The 21154-nt window shown below is 37.7% G+C and overlaps 2 protein-coding genes across 2 annotated transcripts in view; one reads left to right on the forward strand and one right to left on the reverse strand.

Annotated features, from left to right (window-relative positions):
* Positions 1-2315: 2315 nt before the first annotated feature.
* On the reverse strand, positions 2316-4870 carry LOC108136409 (transcription elongation factor S-II). Its single transcript, XM_017257518.2, has 2 exons — positions 4719-4870; positions 2316-2895 (listed from the first exon to the last, which is right to left on the reverse strand). The coding sequence occupies exon 2, from the start codon at positions 2891-2893 to the stop codon at positions 2384-2386; it is 510 nt and encodes a 169-aa protein (XP_017113007.1). The 5' UTR covers positions 2894-2895; positions 4719-4870; the 3' UTR covers positions 2316-2383.
* Positions 4871-16701: 11831 nt separating this feature from the next.
* The window catches only part of LOC108136479 (dorsal-ventral patterning protein Sog), a 31796-nt gene continuing 27343 nt past the window's right edge, over positions 16702-21154 (forward strand). The window contains exon 1 of the mRNA XM_017257692.2: positions 16702-17049. The gene's annotated coding sequence lies outside the window, so the exon portion shown is untranslated. The remainder of the gene's footprint in view (positions 17050-21154) is intronic.

Consider the following 21154-nt stretch of genomic DNA (forward strand, 5'->3'; position numbering starts at 1 on the left):
TTTTCCCACGCACCCGCGACCTCATCTGCGCCCCTTTTATGAGGCTGCATCTGTTTTCGCACCTCGGTGGGTATGTACTGTATATGGTGGGAATTTCCATCCGGTCATCCTACCTGTTGCAACCTCTAAACCCTCGAATTCGGCATCCGCGGATCAGGCGGCGATTCTCGACCCGAAACTGGCTGGCCGCAATAAAAGTATAATAATCAATGATGGCTTGTCGCGAAATGATTTACTTTACGATCGCATGACACCCCCGATTGACTTTGATTTGCCTTTTTTAATCCCAAATTTCAGAAAAAAGCTGTCTACTAAGGTTAAACCAATGTTAGATGAGACCTAAGCCAGTATTTTATACTTTTGTTTTAGAAGAATGACAGCCTTAAAAAATCATTGGTATTTTTAGGATACTGTATCATTACCAGTAAATTAAAAATTCAAATTAATTTAAGTCTTCAACAATTTAGTGCTAAGTCTCTTAAAATATTTTATATTTGAACCCCTATTAAAATAAGCTACAAATATTTTAAAAACAAAATGTATTTAAAGAAATATAGATTTACATATTCCCAAAACAGCATTTCTTCCAGATGAATTAATCCCTGGCAGATTAGATTAGTTATTATGATCAGCAGTTGTACGTGATTTTACTGATCCCCAAGATTATCGATTTGATGTCGAGCAAAACGTATTTAATAGACCTCTTGCATCTCTTTGAACTGATCTGGTTTTTCGGCCATCGCGTTTTATGATCGATACCAAGTCCATGTCCATTTCAATTTCAATTTTCATGTCCATGTCTATGTCGATGTCGATGTCGATGGCAGTCATCCATTTGTGTTGGCCTGCTAATGCCTTAAGGCCAAAATCCATTTCGTCGTTTGGCCATATAATCCAACAGTATACATCGAATATGGCACTTGAGAGCACCGCGCGTCTGCATGCCAATCTGAAGGCCCCCTAGAGCACCCCCCTTCGCATTTTCCATTTTCCGTTTTCCATTTTCCACCACCTTTGTGGGCGCACTTGTCGCTGGCGCCGGCGCCTTCAGGGTCGTCAATTTTGAGCGACATTTCGAACACTAAAACACAAAATCCAAAAACGACAGACAGACAAAAAACCAAAATAACAAAAAAAAAGAAATAATTAAAATAAATAAAATGCGAAAAAAGCAGTGAAACCGAAACAACAAAAAAGCGATTTTGTTTGGGAAAATTTGATCGGCGCCAGACGGGCATTAAAAAAAAAATAAACCAAAAGGAAGGAAGCCTGGGAAAGGCGCATTTCCACTTTGTTTATTCGGGCTCTGAGCTCTTTTTAATGGTTTTTCGGCCAAATGGCCAATTAATGCGATTTACTTGATCCGCTTTTGCATTCTGCGTTGCGTTTACGACGGCGGATATTAATTAATTTGGCTATCTCTGGTTAGCCCACCTAAACGCAATTGGCATTTGGCATTCGGCATTCGGCATCGGCATCGTCATCCCAATTCCAATTTTATTCCGAATCCCCAACTCAATTATCAGTCCCATCCAATCCGAGTCAATGCCATTAATGTGGTCATAAACCAAATGCTTTAACGTCTATAATTTGTCTGCACTGTGGAACGACCCACGCTCTATATATCCCATTACCATTCCCATTCCCATTCCCATTCCGAATCCCATCAGAATCTCACCCACTCCGAGATCATCCTACCGCATGATTCATTAAAGTCTAAAGAGCTAACTAATAGTCGAAAATTTCATTAAATTCTCGCTTCTCGTTTTTTATACAAGCACATATTTATGAATGTTTATAAAACAGAAATTTCTTTCTTCTCAGCATTAACTGCTTTCCAAGGCGAACAAAGAAGAAATACTTGGTAGACAGGTGGTCGAACCGGTGATACCCTCTAAGACCTAATAAAATATTTAAATATTTTTAAATAAGTTTAAATACGAATTTTTAAACTGTTACCAACTATTTTCTTTTTTTGTGTGTCATTATTGATTGCGAATAATATTTGGAAGTTATTAAAAGATCAAAGACAAAGTACAATGGCAAAAAAGTAGTAAATACAAATGTTTAGTATACAATATAAATATTATTCACTTTGAATTTATTTATATATTTTTCTATTTAATTTTTTTATCAGTGTATGTTCAAATATAACTTAGATAATTGAAATATTTACGTTCATTTGTTTTAAAAACTAAAAGGGAGATCTTTTGTTTCCAGCTTCGATAAGTTTTTAAAGGTTTTAATGTCTTTCCTTTGTACTAGCAATTTAGTTAATTAAATGCAGTATTGGAAATCAAACAGTTTTCTGCTTTTTGACAACTATAGCTGTCAATTTTTATTGATTTCGCTTCATACGAGTTATACGAAATCCTGTGGCATCCTATGACTTCCATCGATTGCCGCACTCCTCGCACATGACAAAGGTCATTATGGGCTCGTCGCCATCCTGGGTGTGCAGCTGGACGCAGTTGCGCTTCTTGCAGCGCGAACACTTGAAGAGGTCCGTCTTGGTGCCCTGGGCCATCTCGGCCTTCTGGGCCTTGTGGATGGAGTCCTGGACGAACTGCTGGCGCATCTGCTTCAGCTCGTCGCTGGCCATCTCGTCGGGCGTCATCTTGGCCAGCTGCTTGGGGGAGATGATGCCGCGCAGGAACTTGTCGCGCAGCCCGGGATTCTTGGGGTCCCTTAGGTTGGAGAGTCGCGAGCGGATGCGGTTCTTGTACTTCACCTCCAAGTCATACAGCTCGTCGTAGATGGCCTGCTCGAGCTGGAAGGCCAAGTCCTTGAAATGGCCGCATCCTTCGGCCAAGTCGTCCAAATCGTCAAAATCGTCCATCTGCAGAGCGGATTCCAGCATCTTGCGACACTTTACGCGCACCGAATAATCCATGGCTGTGGGGAAAAGGGGACTACTTTTTTACGGAATTGAATTGTCACTCTTCCTGAATTTGTGAAAACTACGGGAATGAATTATCGATTGATATGCCAATCCCAAATCCAAAAAAAATGTTTTTAATTCAGTTTTTATTTCTATAAGTCTAACGATTTTCGAAGCTTTGTTTTGTTAAGTTGTTAGTTAAACATAAAAATATATATATGTTAAATCATATAGTTATGCTCTCAAAAAATTAAAAAGTTATATTACGAAACCCTTATTAATGGTACGATTTTAAATTGTGATATGTAATTTTGAATGGAGTGAGAATTCTGTGAGACATTAAATCCGATATGGTTCATAAAAATAAAGAGGACATGTTTGACTTACTATTATAACAAAAGTAAACAACAAGTTTAATTTATAATTCTGTACATTAATGTCCTATCTATTATAAAATGATGTGGGTGATTTACTAAATGAAAATTAAAAGAATCAAATCAACGGCAAACCCCTTGAGAGACGGCAATTCCATGACACCCATGGTGTGCCCTAATGGATAATGGGTGCAAAAAAATGGGCACTGAAAGGAAAACCAAACTGAAATTGAAATGAAATGAAATTTCCCATATAGTCTACATGTTTGTGTTTGTCGTTCCGCTTTCTTTGTGGGCTGATGCCTTTTGATTTCGCTAATCGTCTACAACAACCAACGCGGGATGATCTAATTATTGACGCACGAATCCCACAGAAACAGCAAAAATAAATTTAAAAAAAAAAAACGAAAATAAAAATAAAAAAATTGAAAACTGAAATATTGAAAAGGCAAATAACAGCGACCAGCCAAACAAACGAAATTGAAAACGAAATCGAAATCATTATCCAAGTCATTAGCTCTTTAGCAAGTCGTTGTTGTTGTTGTTGCGGTTGTCGCGCTGTTCTTTTTATTGCTTGCCGGATATAAATCGGCTAATGTACTTATCCCCCCTTCGGTTCGACCCACCGTGCGCGTTTTCCCAGCGTTTTAAAACGCCTCCGCCGCCGTCGACCTTCAACTGTTAAACCCGACGACCTCACACAACGTAAACAGCAGCCAAGATACAAATACAAATGTATCTATCAATGGTCCAACGAATTGGTTCACGGCCGACTGTTGGCCTTGGCGGCCTTTTGTCTTTTGTCTTTCGTCTTTGGTCTTTTGGCCCCCGAAATCTTAAACTCGGTAAACAAGCCCCAGAACAATGGGAAAAGCTTGAGCCTATGTGGCCAAATGATTCGATAAAGGCAAATTTATAATCCAATCGATAGGGGAAATATTCTTGAAATAAATCAAATCTTTCTAAGAAACTTGTATTAAAAACAAATGCAGCATAATTAACGCTTTAAACACAAACGATCTTGTTGAATTCTAAACAGAAAGGCAATTTAAATGCTAAGGTATCTTATCTATATTTATATAAACCTGCCATTAATGTAGTTGAGATCCCTTAATAAAATCACAACACTTTCTTTTTCTGCTTCTGATGTTATTATCCCCACAAAATTGTTAACTTTCCAACTATTTTCCACTAATTTACATCTATCGTTTTGAATTTTCAAAATTATTGAAGCTTTATTGCCGTTGAGAGTCGATGGATGGACGTTTCCCATCCGCGGAGTGCAGTTACATTTGCTGCCTATTTGTCTCCCGCCCCAGCCACGCCCCCCGCCCGCTACGCCCCTGGCGTGGCCTTCTTTCACCTTGGCTACGTGATGCCATGGCGTGATCGTGTAACAATGCGAGTGATTAGTACGCGCCGGCGTTCGAAATGCGCAATCCGCCGATGGCAGAGAACTTTACCTTTATTCGTTGTTGTAGCTGCAGTTTTGGGTACCGCTTGCTGCCCGATCACTGGGTAGTGTCTGGATTCTGGGACACTATGTCACTCAAAAATCAAAAGAATTTCTTTTTTGGGATGCTAAAGTGATACACACCAAGATTTAAACTCAGATTTTTTGAGAATTACCGCTTAGAAGTCTAGATCTAAGGTCCCTTTATCGAAAATTTGGAAAGAGGTTGCATCATATAAATACAAAAATATCAACTCAGATTTAAAGCACTAACTTTTGGCGGCAAATATTTTCAAAATCGGTTATTTTTAAGAAATGTTATGGTCTTAGAAGTGCTGCCTTCAGGTTACATTTCTGCAAAGCGATTTTTCGAAAATTTAGAGAGGGCTTACATTATAAAAATAACAAAAATTGATCCAAAATTTCGAAGCAAAGTTTAAATGCAGATTTTTAGAGAAATAAACAAAAAGTTTTACAGATTAACCATTTCGAAATCGGATGTCTGTAAGAAAAGTTATGAGCTAAGATGTGCAGGTTTTAGGTAATTTTTCTGCCATGCCATTTTTCACAAATCACAAAATATCAGCACAACATTTCTAGTCAGAATTAAATCGCAGAATATTTTTACAAATTAAACCATAACCATTTGGAGGAAGGCCACTTCAATCATAAATACAGACATTCGGGGGAAGCCACAAAATCAATCAATCTCGGAATTAATCCATTGGACTTTCAATAATATTTTGTAAACCTTAAAATTTTAGTTGAGTTGGATAGGGTACCCAATTTAGAATTTGTTTTGTGCATTTGACTATACAGGGTATTGAAGGGTTGAATCGCCATGGCTGACATTTATTTCGTTGTATTTTGTATTTTGCAGCTTTTGCAGTGCCCTTTGTTACTGGTGTCTGACTGACTGTCTGTCCGATGTATTCAGCTCTCTGGTCTCTCGACTCTCGACTCTGAACGATGGTCGATTGTGGATTGTGGATGGTCGACGGTCAGCGGTCGGCGGTCGTCGGTCGATTCGAGGCATTGCAGCATGCGCGCATGCGCCGTGCACTGCAACTGGCGGCCGAGTGAAATGATTTAGTGTGATTTATCTGCGAATTCCTTCTTTCAATCTCTTCTCACGCCACGCCACGCCATGGATCGGTTCGGTTCGGTTCAGTTAGGTTCGGTTTGGTTTTGGTTTTGGAAAGGGCCTCTGGCTTCGAGGAGGAGGTGATCCAGGGGAACTGAGCCATGGACCATGGACCATGGACCATGGACGATGGAAGCTGGGGAACCGGGCTAAGCCCTGCTAAATGTCACGCCCCCTTCTGGCGGAAGGTGTGATAAAGGCGATAATAAAATATTATAAGCTATGCCCCATAAATTGGCATTTAATAGTTGAAATTTACACTGAATTGACAGTGGCTGGCAAAAGTCTGCGACGGAGTGTGGAGTGTGCAGAAATACTAAATTATCACAGTCTGCGTTCAGGTAGGTCTCCCCGTAAATTCAGATTCAGCATCAGATTTGGATCCACATCCACCCGCCTTCGAGGATCTGGCCAGGATCAGAGTTCCCATTCCCATTCCCATTCCCATTGCCATAATCCACTGCCGAGGGCAATCGGTGCGATTTATGATGCATCATTATAACAATTTTTATTATGCTTATATTTTGAGGAATATCCCCTTTCAGGAATATATATAGTATATATTTAAATACACTATAATACATAAATTATTCTATAAATAATAGTTATTCAATAAATTATTTCCCTCAATAACTGGTTCTATACATCTTATCTTATCGTTGAATACAAAACACACACCCTCAACTCAGTGCAATGACATGGTTTTATTATTGCCAACAACATTCGTTTGAATAACGATTATTTTTATTAATGGAGACAAGCCAAAATAAATAACAAACGCAACTGATTGATGAATTAATTAAATCATTACCATAAATTAAAATAAAGCCCAGTTTGGCTTTTTTGTATGTGTTATATGTGGGTTTTTCATTATAAATGTGTGTTTAAAATATAATCCACTACAACCTTGAGTTTAATGAAAATGTTCTCAGTGTGCTGATAATAATAATAATTGCTAACACTATTAAAAATATAGCTGTACATTATTGTTAAATGAATATCGTAGCTTATGTCATAATTAACTTTAAATAAATAATATAAATAATTGGTCCTAATGATTTTTTTTGAACACCATTTTTTTAATAGTACCTAACAGTTTCGATATGCACCGATCGCAAGATGAGAGTATACGTTTCGCTACGGTTTCGTCTTCGTTTTGGGGTGTATGAGTATACATATGTAGATCTTATCATCTGGTTCCGATCCGAGACCCCTGCTACCCCAACTACCCGGTCTTTTGGCAATTTTATCTGGCACACTCTTGCGCTCTGGCGATCATCGTAATCATCCTCATTACAGCTGATAGTGCCAACAACAACTTTATCTGATTCGTGTTGCAATTCTGACCTCGCTCCACGTTGTCTTTATACTTTTTCTGCCTTCATTTTTTTTTCGGCTCCAATGTGCGGCTCCATTTCCTTGAGAAAATTTCAAAACAATTTCAGTTATCGGGACGGGACTTGTTGTTTATCTTGTTTATGGCTGACCATCAAAGTCTTAACACATTTTCGAGTCTGTTTGTTCTTGATTTGTCTTATTTGCCCGACTCTTGTTAAATCCTGTATAATTTCGGTGCTGATTACAATACACAGTGCACATAGCCGCGTTTTGTGGGAGTTCTTCGGTTCGAGTGTCAATTAGCGGGGCATTCGCTAATAGAGTACTTAGGGTCGATTACCGTCGGAAGTGGATGTGGATGTGGATGTGGATGTGGTTAAGGCCCAGTTAATCGCTAAACAGTGGGCCCAGCGACATGATCGGCGGGTTTTTGAGTCGCAGTGCCAGTGCCAATGCCAGTTTCAGTCACTTGGACCCACTTGAAACTGGAACCCCTTTTTTGTTGAGTCAGACAGACTGGCAGGCAGGCAGGCAGCAGGCAGCAGGCAGGCACATACAAAGTGGAGTGCATGTTGTTGGATGTATTAAAATTCCAACAATTAGGGAACATTTCACATGCCTTTCTAATAGCCAACAACGTGCTTGGCAACCCAGAGGGATCGCTGGATCGCTGGATCGGATCGGTGGTTCGGTGGTTCGGTGGATCGGTGGATCGGTGGATGGGTGGCTTGGCGTGGCGTGGCGTGGCTTGGTGTTTTGTGCACTCAGATGCAACAAGTTGATAGCCGGAGCTAGTCAAACCGCTTTGCTGCTCACTCACTATGCAATTTCGCATAGCAGCAGCAGCAGCAGCAACAAATGCAGTGAAAAAAAGGAGCAACTGCGGCAACAAAGGAACAGCAACTGGAAGCAGAACAACAGCATGTTGGCATGTCAGTAATCTTGTATAGTACTAGTCTACTCGGAGGAGTTCCACATGCACTGAGACAAAAACGCGGTGACTTCAGTTTCCTGCCCCCAACCAGTTCAAATCTGAAAGGCATTACTCTTAGAAATTAATCCAATTCGATTAAATAACTTATTAAATTAATAATAAAAACATTAGCCTGTATTTTCAAATCGAAAGAAGATACTACAAATTTCTCTAAATTTGTCTACATTTTCTAACTTTTACTGCTTATTTTAAAGATTTAATAAGTTATAGTCAGTAAACATTTTTGGCAAATAAATAAATATATATAAATATGTACAAATTTACTTTTTTAACCATAAAAAAAAATTAGTTTTAATAATTGTGCGAATAACACCATAATTATGTATAAATATTCAATGCTACAGAAGTATTATTTTTTTACATATATTATATTTTAATAATAATATGACAAATTAAGGTAAATTTGTTTCGAGTGAAAATGGAGTTGGAGTTGGGGAAAGCAAAAGCAAAAGCAAAAGTGGCAACAAAAGCAAGACAAGTTGCAAATAATGGCTGGCGGACTCTCATCGATCGAGAGATTGAGATCCCTGTCGCAAAGTCCCCGACCGAGATATCGATTCCTATTCCTGTTCCAAGTCCCAATCCGAATCCGAATCCGAATCCGGATCATTCGCCATTGAACGTGACTTGCCACTTCCGTTTCCAGTTTGCTACGCACTGCATTGAATCGCACCGAATCGCACCGCATTGAATTGAAGTGAATTGAGTGCAATTCGATTGAAAACGAATTCCGATTTGTGGCATTCGGAGCGTCGTCGATCCATCAATTATTTTCGCACTCTGCCACCATGATCATGGGTTCCTCATCCGTTTCTGAGGCCCTCGTCCCGATCCTCTCCTTGTTGTGTCACGCATTGGATGAGGCACAGGCAACACCCTGCGGCGCGATCGCACCCACACGCGTGTACGTGACCGGTACAGTGGGCACGCACCGAGTGACAACGGATGAGCTGGCGATCAATAGAATGTTCTGCGAAGAAAAAAACATCCAGCTATACAGGGTGATCATACACTGAGCACCTATAAAAAGTTAGAAATACAAAGATATTTGTAGCAACATAAATATTTCACATACACTAAAAACACACTATTTACAAAGAATAAAACTATTTCAATATTTTTGGATAAATTAAACTCGTTAAATATGAGCTTATCAATAAAGTGCCTAGAACTCATTAACAATTAAAGCTAAAAGTCTTTTCTTATTCGTTTAAGAAAGATAATTATATCAAATTCAAGCAACTTTATTTTTTTGCAGTAAAAATGTATTTATTTATGGCATATGGAATTTGGAATATTAACTTAAACTTCATAATGACCCAAACATTTTTTTTAAATGTGTTAATAGCATAATTTTGTTTAAATAGGTAATAAAACTCAGGTCTTTAATTTTATGGCTTTAAATGAAAATATATTTATTTCCAACGTTAATTGTGCTTTTTTTTTTAGTTGTTTAAATTATTTGCAATTGATTCAGAGTCACGGAGTGCGTGGCGAAGACTTCGTCGTGCTCCCATCGATCCCAATTCCTGTCCCAACCACAGTCCCTGCTGTATCCAAGCCACCAAGCCACTAAGTCACCATGTTTCCATGTTTCCATGCTGGCAACGAGACGTTTTGGGACGTGGCCAGCGAAGTGACACGAAGGTGGCCAGAAACCACAGTCAAAAGCAAAAAGCCACTAAGCGCTGAGCACCAACATCATATAGCATATAGCAAATACCAAAAAGCATATAGCAACCACCGACATCGGCCCTCGCACGTTCCACGCTCCATTGACAGAAAACAAATTTGCATTTGCCAGCCAGTCAGTTCGCATAGAAAACCGCACTCAGAAAAAAAAAACATGAAACATATTTCGGTCTTATTCCCTCTGAATTGGGCACATCTTTATTGATGCGTGATTAATTTTTCCAAAATTTAAGCAACTAAAGTGATGCATTTATTTTAAGAGAATATTTTTTATTTAACAATTAAATATGATTTTCAGTATTGATTTTTTCCTATGTAAGCAATTATTTATTACTAGCTTAATCATTTTCTATGGTCAATAATTTATATTTGACTACTTTTAGTGAACTAAATAACATTAATAGAAGATAATAGTCCTATGAAATAATTTTGTTATCCAATTGAAATCTGATTTAATATTACTTCCATAATGTTATTGTTAAACAAAGCAGAAATACACTCTTTTCTTAATTTTTTTGTCTACTTGGCAGCGGATTTAATATTAACCAAATAAGAAAAAAGAAAACTACAGGGTAGAATGAAAGTCCTAAGGGAATGTTCCAAAGCATTTCCCTGATTAATCATTGACGAAGAATCCCATTAGCAAAGGTCGAAAACAATTCGCAAATTATTTGCGTTAAGCTGAAGATTATATGCTAGAAATTAATAACGCGCTGAGTCAAACGTGAGAATGGCAACATAAATCTCAAGCAATGAATATATGCTGATTTTAAAACAGATTTGATATATAAATCCCTCGCCAGCTTATTACTCATATAAACATTTTCATTTTCATGTTTTAAAAATTGCAATATATTCTTTGATATTTAATTAAGAGCTGACAAACATTCTACACAATTTAGAAACTATTTCAAGATGATTTTTTTGTTTTGTCTTGGCTAAACATGTGTCAGATTTGGTTAAAAGCGTTTGGAAACTACATACGTAAACCGAATATTTGGCAGGCAGAACTTGTTCTAACTAGAAATGATTTAGTCGAAAGAGGGAACTTAAAGTTATAAAATAAAAAGATATTTCCTGCACGGGGCTCAAGCCATGCTTTACCTTAACATTACGTATACGCCATGTGGCACAAAAATATTACGCATACGCCGCGTGTGCAGCGATCAGCGAACTAGAATTCAAAACACATAAATAATTGGCCAACAATTTGCGCTGTCTGCGCACACTGATTTCACTGATTGGGCCATCTTCCTCCAACTCGCCCCGTTTGCCAGCCTTTCGGCTTTGATTTTTGTTCTGCTTCTGGCGGCTGTGATTCGGTTTTGTTTTGTTTAATTTTGCATTTTGTTTCAGCCCTGTTATCTCGGCGATATATCTGCGGCCGGTGGCCGGTGGTCGGTGGTCGGTATCTGGCTGAGATGTTCGCTCACTAATGCCGTCTGGCCGGCACTGTGCCATTGTCTTAATTATCTGCGGATTTCGTACTCATGCCGTGACTATCTATTGCCGCCGCCGTGGCTTGACTCATCGCCATCATCACCTCGATTCGCATCTAGCCACGTCCTCGTCCTCGTCCGCATCCACATCCTCATCCCCATCCTCGTCATGACCATTCCTTGTTCGCATTCCCATTCCCAGGCCCATCATCATCATCACACCGCCAGAATTTAAGATCCGTTTTGGGTTATTTTTACAAAATATCCCCTTTATTTGTTATTTTATTTGTTTATTTAAACTTTCAAGTGTTTCCTATTTAATAGACAGAATATTCTATTTGTCTTGCACTTTTTTATTTATTGGGAATTCAGGTCATTTTCTTTTTCAATACATTTATTAATACTTTTTACTTTTTTTTTGTAAATGATCTAAATCTAAAATAAAATGATTTAACATTGTAGCACATTAATAACCGCAGTTATGTTATAACACACAATTTTGTTTTATACCTTCCTAATCTTAATCTTTTAGTTATGTCTTATCTTCTTTAAACATTATTGTTTTCAAACTGAATTTTAATAATTGAAAAATGTTTACTGTGCAGTCAAAAAAAAGCAGAAGCTATACAATCAACGTCACCGTCTCGCTTCTATTTTTCTCTGGCAAGATCACGCGCCTCTATGCGATCGCTGATAAAATTCTATTTTTTTAGCCTCGCCGCTCGTCTGCGTTTTTTTGTGTTTTTTGATTTTGATTTTGTTTTTTCATTTTTTTTTTTTTTTTTTTTTTTTTTTTTTGGGACAGCATAGCCGCCGGTCTATGGTTATAAACATTTGCGTTTGCTTAGATTGCATTAATTTATTGAATTTGCATCATGTGGCCATGTAGGAGCACGGGAGTCGATCGGTCAGGTATATATATGTAGTAGAAATATCTGTATAGCACTGTGTATCTCTGTATCTGCATATATAGTATGCCCCGTATCTGCACGTGCCCCTGGGCTTATGATCGCGTGCTGTTTGTTTGCCCGCGGCTCTTTGTTTGTTTCTTCTCTCCGCCTGTTTGCTTACCTTGCCAACTCGTTTGCTCTGAAGAGTGCGCCTTCGCCCCCCCTCGCAATTCGCCAACCCAACCCCCGCCCCCCTTGGGACCAACGCCCCTGCGAAAGGCACTAATTGCCGCCGCATTTGCAGCTGATTTGGCGCTAAGCAAAAGCGAGCTGGCAGGCAAATATTTATGGGGTCATTCCCGTCTCGTGTCAGAAAATCTTAAATCTATGGCCCTAAACAATTCTGCGATTTAATAAATAGTACGGGGGATAGCCCAATATATTAAACTAATTGCTTACCATTTTCAAAAAGCTTAATTGCTGTTAGTATTTAAAATGTGCTTTAAGCCAATATACAAAATCATTTATAAAAATAGTAATTTATTATAAAAATTATAATTTTTGTGTTTCAAGACTTTATTATTAAATACATTTGAAAATTACTTTTTAAAAATAGTTTTATATTTGTTTAAATGAATAAAAATTTTGTATTGCAATAAATAATCGAAATATTATATGTTAGTTTAAGATATTTACAAAGTAAATTAGTTTGTTTTTAATTAATTTAGTTTCCAAGAAGATTTTAACAATCATGTTTTTATTTATTTTAATTTTAAATTTAAATCATATATACATTAATTGGTATTATTTCAGGCAATTAGGATTTGAAAAGTTAAATTCAATAGGCAACTGTGTGTAGGTTTGGTTTTCAGTTGAGTGAGGCGATGACAGTCGCGAAATCCGCTGCTCAAAGTAAGCAGCCAAATATATTGCCCAACTTCGGGTGAAATCTCTGGTTAGCTGGCAAACCCTTTTCCAGCTTCTCCCCGATTTCCATCACGTTGCACTCTCGTCGATTGTTTAGAAAAAGTCGGGACTTGGGACTGCAATTGCAACTGCAACGCCGAATGCCGAATCGTGACAGAATATGAATTGAAAGGGAAACCAGATTCAGATTGTTTGTGGGCCGGCTTGCTCCATTGTACGAGTACGAGTACGAGTACGAGTACCGGAACGAGTACGAGTACAAGTACGAGCCCAAGCATGAGTATAGCCATATGGACGGATCTTTGTACATATTTACACACATTCCAAGCCGGTGAAAATGTTCTACAACTTTGGCGAGCGGCTATTTTTAGCCGCACAGCACTTAGCAAGTAACTCGCAGTTACGAAAATAAATAACTTGGCCAGCAGTTGGATTTAGAATGGCATTTGCTTTGCGCTCCACCGGATTTTGATGGATTTTGATGGATCATCCCGCCGTGACGTCAGCGAATGTTGTTTGTTTGTTGCATCCAAAGCGCAAATATGCCGAATATTCGCAAAATTTGGGTGGCTCAAATTTCAAATCGAAAACTAATAATCGGCATGGCCATCGACATCGACATCGACATCCCCTTTTCCACACCCAAGGCGTCGTGGACTGTCCTAGGTTAGTGTTCACTGTACTCGAGTGGGTGGGGCCACACGCCTCACTGAACCGCTGGTGGGGGGGGTTGTTTGTTTCGGTGGGTGTGGCTCCTCCAACTGGGCACGGCTTGGCTTTGGATGCCAAAGCTTCTGCTTCTGCCAGAAGTCACCGAATAATACTTACCTGCACGGGGAGAAATTTTCTCTTCAAGCAACTTAACTGAACACTGAAAAAATAACAAAAAATCCAAAACAAGACTCATATTCATAAGAGTTGCTGTTTTAAACAGTTGGAAGCCTATACAACACATTCCTGATCGATTGAAACCAATTCCTTTTGATTTGATACAAAAACCGAATTTAGAAAGTCGTTTTTTGAAAAATTAATTTTATGTCCAATTTTCCGACTTTTTTCATAATTTTTTGCAGAAATTTGAAGATCTAAAAAACTGTGAATGCGATTTGATTGGAAATTTTATTACGAATTCAACGTTGTATGACATTCCAGCTTTTGACAATTAATTCCCAGGGTTTTGACACAAAAACCAAGTTTTTAATGTGTTTTTTGGAATTCTTGTCGATTTTTCAAACAAAATAATTTCTGAATTGTCTTTTTGTTGTAACTTTGTCAAAATAAGACCCTTAGTCAAAAGAGTTGCTGTTTTGAACAGCTGGCAACCTATACCATCCATCCCTGATCAATATAAATCAATTAATTTAGTTTTGACCAAAAAAACGAAACGTTTTTTGAAAAATTAGTTTTTGTCCAAATTTCTGATTTTTTTGTAAGGGGGTACATCATCATTTTTTGCAGAAAATTGAAGATCTAAAAAAATTTTAACTGTGAATGCCATTTGATTGGAAATTTTATTACGAATTCAATGGTGTATGACATTTCAACATTTGACCATTATTTCTCAGGGTTTTGACACAAAAACCAAGTTTTTAATGTGTTTTCTGCGATTTTTTGTTATTACTTTGCCAAAATAAGACCCAAAGTCAAAAGAGTTGCTATTTTGAACAGCTGGAAACCCATGCCATCCATCCCTGATCGATTAAAAACAATTAATTTAGTTTTGACAAAAAAACCAAATTTTGAAAAACGTTTTTTGATAAATTTATTTTTGTCCAAATTTTTGACTTTTTTGTAAGGGGGTACATCATCATTTTTTGGCGAAATTCGAAAATCTAAAAAAATTTTAACTGTGAATGCCATTTGATTGGAAATTTTATTACGAATTCAACGGTGTATGACATTCCAACATTAGACCATTATTTCCCAGGGTTTTGACACAAAAACCAAGTTTTTAATGTGTTTTTTGGGATTTTTGGCGATTTTTCAAACAACATTTTTTCTGAAGAGTCTTTTTGCTGTAACTTTACCAAAATAAGACCCAAAGTCAAAAGAGTTGCTATTTTGAACAGCTGGCAACCCATACCATCCATCCCTGATCGATTGAAAATAATTTATTTTGTCTTGACGCAAAAACCGAATTTTGAAAAACGTTTTTTGACAAATTTATTTTTGTCCAAATTTTTGACTTTTTTGTGAGGGGGTACATCATCATTTTTTGCAGAAAATTGAAGATCTGAAAAAATTTTAACTGTGAATGCCATTCGATTGGAAATTTTATTACGAATTCAACGGTGTATGACATTCCAGCATTTGGCAATTAATTCCCAGGGTTTTGACACAAAAACCAAGTTTTTAATGTGTTTTTGGGATTTTTGTTGATTTTTCAAACAAAATAATTTCTGAATTGTCTTTTTGTTGTAACTTTGTCAAAATAAGACCCTTAGTCAAAAGAGTTGCTGTTTTGAACAGCTGGCAACCTATACCATCCATCCCTTATCAATAGAAATCAATTAATTTAGTTTTGACCAAAAAAACGAATTTTGAAAAACGTTTTTTGAAAAGTTAGTTTTTGTCAAAATTTCTGATTTTTTTGTAAGGGGGTACATCATCATTTTTTGCAGAAAATTGAAGATCTGAAAAAATTTTAACTGTGAATGCCATTTGATTGGAAATTTTATTACGAATTCAACGGTGTATGACATTCCAGCATTTGACAATTAATTCCCAGGGTTTTGACACAAAAACCAAGTTTTTAATGTGTTTTTGGGATTTATTTTGATTTTTCAAACAAAATTATTTTTGAATAGTCTTTTTGCTTTAACTTTTCCAAAATAAGACCCAAAGTCAAAAGAGTTGCCATTTTGAACAGCTGGCAGCCTATACAATCCATCCCTGATCCATTGAAAACAAATTCATTTTGTTTTGAAACAAAAACCGAATTTTGATAAGCTTTTTTTTAACAATTAATTTTATTTTATCATCATTTTTTGCGAAAACTGGTGCAATTTTAACATTTTTAACATAGTTTTTTCTGCCGAGTTCAACTATGTATGACATTCCAACATTCGATTTTTATTCCCCAGGGTTTAGATCAATAAGATTTGTATTTCTTCAAGCATCTGGTTGTACAAATTACAGTTGGTGTTTTTTTTTGCTCAGTTTAAGAGCTTTTGTTAGATTACCGTGGTAAGAACGTTATTTTATTTTTTAGCGACAAACTAATATATATATTTTTTATAAGGTTGCATATTCAGTTTCCAAAAACTAGACGATCTGCTCTATGAGTGCTATCGTACGGCGGCTTGGTAGCCTCCATCCAGTGCTTATGGAAATGGCTTTTAGTGGACTGTATCGATATGTCGCCGCCGCGGAGAAGAGAACGCCGGCGGATCGGAGATAGATTGGATGGGATCAGCTGTCTGTCGTCTATTCTGCGATACGCGAGATACGCGAGAGTGGGTGAGCGAGCGCTGCCTCAGCCTCTGCCGCCGTCGTCGTCGCTGTCTAGGTCTAGATCTAGGTCTATATGTTTATATGCTGAAAACTTCAGTTTGTCAAAGATCGCGACGACCGAACGAACGCCGTCAGAGAAACGCGCGCGCGCTTTGGCAGCAAAAGCAAAAGCTAAAGCAAAAGCCCCGAACACGAAACCGAAACGCTAACGAAAACGCGCCCGAACCGCACCCGAAACGCCGCCGAACCGCACCCGAAACGCTGTCGAAACACTGTCGAAACGCGACCAAGTTGTGTCCTGTCTGCTTTTGCAAACCAAGTTCGATGAGCAAAGCAATCGATATCGATTGTCAGCAGGAGTCATTTCGAAAAGTGCGCGCGCGTTCGGCGACGCCTCGCCTATAATTATCACATACGAAACGAAATTTGAATAAACTTTTCTCTTTTTTTTTTTGCTGTGAAACGTATGTATAGTACGTACATATGTACGCATCTGTGTGCGGCAATTGCAGGCGTAGTTATTGGTTTTTAATGAACCTCTTAAATTGCCATTGAACAACGTGAAAAGTACCAGAAAGCGCAACGGAAATTATGCTTTACACTTATGATTATTGGTCTGTGGCAATTGCAGCTTAAATCGCCATTAATCGACACAAAAATGGGCGTGGGCGAATCGTTAAATAGTATTGAAGTGAGCGCAGTAGTACAGTCCGCGGCGGTACTATAAGGTTTTGGGTATAGGAAGCTTGAAAAATTAAATTTATTGATGGTGAAAAATTATTTCTTAAGCAATCAATATAAACGTTTACCAAAAATTAAATGAATTAATTTGATGGAAGAAATTGTTCAACTTCTAAACGTTACACCTTATTTTGATTGAAATTTGTAGTTGATCTTATTTTGAGATACACTGACCAAAAATTTATTTTTTTAATTCGGGAAGGTTCTGAGTGGCGAAATTTTTGATTTTTTTCGGCATATGAAACGTATATATTTCCTTAACAAAATAAATAAAAGGAATACGATGTATTTGAAACATATGAAGAAAACCTGGCATTACAAGCCTGAAACGTACTGTATGCGGCTCTTTTACCTGTAACCTGAAAGCTCTCCCCCTTGGAACTTTCGTCCGTCACTTTCGGTTTTAATGATCGCATCGAAATGGAATGTCATCGACCAATTCGAATTCCAATTCCAATTCCAATTTAAATTTGTATTCCGATGCGGATTCAGTATTGGATGGCTGAGATCGGGGCGACACTTGGCCGGGACACACGCCCCAAAAACGATACAATTACCCAGGAATGGGGCGTGATTTCTTTTATTACTGTGTTTAGACCGAAATCCGACGCCAAAAGGGCGACCCAAAATGGGCTAAAGAATGGGAAAAATCAATCGAACATCGATCGATTCGGATCAGTTCCAGAATGGAAAGGGGCAGATCGGTAATCGGTGGATAGGTGGATAGGTGGGATAGATCGATCTACGGCATGATATGATGAAATTTCCAGAGCGTTTCAATACCAACTGGCAACTGACAAGCAGCAACTGGCAACTGGCATCGAACCATTTACAATTCCAATCGAATGGCAATTGTTGGCTGGCTTGCAGCATGATTCAAATCGAGGGCGTGGCAGAGGAAATGGGGCGGGGGTAAGTACATAGATTGTTGTACTCGATGCGAAGTACTCGATGACGCGGCCAGGCATTCTCGATCGCTGGAAATCGGGAGATATAGACAGAGATATAAAGAGAGCGAAGAACGATAAGTATCAATTAATTGTGCGGGGAAAAAGGGTAAATGGGTTTGGGAAAGCAACAAGTTCAACACTAATATTCATTGCCTAGCTTGAAATCATTAAAATAAATGTATTTTAAAGATTTTTAAAATTAATATTAAAATGAAAATAATATTATAATAGCATAAATAGCATTTCCTTGGCATGGCCTTTCCTAGAATATTTTGATGTGCATTGATCAGAGCTATTTTGTTTGTATTTTAACACAAAAAGAGATTAAAGAGATCAGGAAGAAATTGCCATTGATAATGTGTTCCACTGCTCAGTGCAAACTTCATCGGTTGGAAATTCATTTCGATCCATCAACTGATCAAACAATCGATCGCCGAATCAGTCGAGATCGTTTGCTCGTGAGGTGAAGAACTTAACGATGTTGCCCAGTTGGCTAACTGCGGTTTTACTGCCACTTTAATTGCTGTTTTGTCTGGCAAACAAAACATTTACGTTGCTTTTGCCCTACGTTACGCACACTCATGGCACACATGACGTATACGTGTTATTTTTGGCCTGCTCAGAAAGCAGAGAAACAGAGAAAGAGGAAGAGTGCGAGCGAGAGGGCAATAGACGAATCTCTGTTGCTAGGGTGGCACTTTTTTATTGAGGGTTAGTCAGCTTATAAATAATGGAATTTCATCTAGGGGCTTTCAGTGAGCCGCAATCTATGGTGAACTTTTATTTGACGACACCCTCGGGAAATTACTCAATCGAATCGCATACCATTTCCTGGCACTCTTACTTTCAGTATATAACTTTATTTTATATTTAAAAATCTTTATAGTTGAAAAAAAAACAATTAACTCACATTGGTAAAAAAACGTAGTAATTCCAAGTATTTTGTACTAAATTTTTATTATTATTTATTATTTTTTGTTTTTCAATATGAAAATATTCCAAATTGTCCTTTGACTATTATTGGAATAGATTTTAATAATTTCTTACCATCTTAATATATTTTTCTTTCGTAATCTTTTACTTAAATTCCCTTGCCATCTTTCCATTCTTAAATTCTCTACTGTTTCTAACTAGTCCAAATAGATTCCTCAAATGAATGGACCTTCTGACTTCGATGACCATCAAATCAATTGCATGTGACTGCAGTGCAATAGAATTCAAAACCACATACGCATAGGAGCATATTTATGTGACACACTGAAACCTGATTTTACAAAATAACATGAAGAAAATTAATAGATTTTAAATTAATAAGCCATTAATTAAGTATTTTTCAAGATTCTTTCAAAATTGATTAATGTAGGTTTATTTAAATGTTCTAATTTTGCTTGCCAGTTATATTTATTAATTCTTTGGGAATATATTTTAAAATATTGCATGATCACTGATGTAATTTATGTTAAATACATATATATTTTTATTTATCATTTGCATTTTATATTATCAAAGAGATTTTAAACTTAGTTGATTTTCATAGGGGATATTATGAAATCTCTAGCAAAACTTCCACTTCTTGCATTAAATTTACATTTTCTAGTAAACTTCCACTCTTAATTTTGTAAATTTGTTGAAATGATTGATCGATTATTATTGGGCCCACAACAGCGTCTTTTTTTTTGTTACAGTGTGTATATTTTGTGGTCTGTTATGCAGTCAAAAGCCGTCACTTGGCTGCTTCTGTTTCATTTGATGTCTTTCTGTGTGCGTTTGCCGTTTGCCGTTCGCCATTTGCCATTTAAATGAATGCGAGCAATTTTGCGCTGGTGGCGATGTTGCTGATGTTGTTGTGTTGTTGTGTTGTTGTGATTTGCTTTGATTGGCATCTAATTTATGATTGACAGTTACAAACGTCTCGTCTCGGAACAGCAGCCAAACAATCGGGCCTACCGCAAGAGATCGAGAATCGAAAAGCGAAAATCGAACACCAGCCAGAAAAAATGGCAGCCAGTAGACCTTATGGTCGGATATCGGCTTAGCTTAGCTCAGCTCAACTCAGCTCAGCTCAGCTTAGCTCTCGGTTGTCAATCAAGCTATTAAATAATTTACAAATACACACACACGATACGACATTGGATGGGAATCGAATTTATGAACTAACGTCTTGATTTACGTAGTCTTCGCTGGCTGAATGCGGTTTGAAGCTTTGACACCTTGACGGGCATTGTCAAAGAGTTTCACACTCAGCAGCACAGCACTCAGCAGACAGCACACACCACATGGCACATAGCACAGCACATTGGCTACTGTTCTATCGGATTACGCGGCGTATGCGCAATGTGGCCCAAGCCGAAACGGTCGAGTATCGAACTGCCGACTACCGACTACCGACTACTGACTACCGACTGCCAGCTAAGGCAGCAACAACAAATGCAGTTTATCAGTCAGTCAGCCAGTCAGTCAGTCATTTGGTCAAGAAGGCAGTCAATCAGTTAGCAAGATAGTCAGTTAGTCAGAAAATCAGTTGGCTAGATAGTCTAATAGTGAGATATTCAGTAAGTCAGTTAGCCAAATAGTCACTAAGTCGCACATTGTGACTAACTAGTCAGTTAGTCAGATAGTCAGTTAGTCAGTTAGTCAGTTAGTCAGTTAGTCAGTTAGACAGTTAGTCAGTTAGTCAGTTAGTCAGTTAGTCAGTTAGTCAATTACTTAGCTGTTTGTCAACCCCCACACAAGAAAAGTGGTCTGCCCGATATAGGCCACAATGTGGGGCTGTAAACAAAACGCGGATACACAGTGGAGCACTGACATAACCGATCTGCAATCGACTGATAAGAAACAACTATGTATATAAACAAATATATATATATATATATATATA

The sequence above is a fragment of the Drosophila elegans genome, unplaced genomic scaffold (genome assembly GCF_018152505.1).
Source record: "Drosophila elegans isolate 14027-0461.03 unplaced genomic scaffold, ASM1815250v1 contig_149, whole genome shotgun sequence".
Taxonomy (NCBI): domain Eukaryota; kingdom Metazoa; phylum Arthropoda; class Insecta; order Diptera; family Drosophilidae; genus Drosophila; species Drosophila elegans.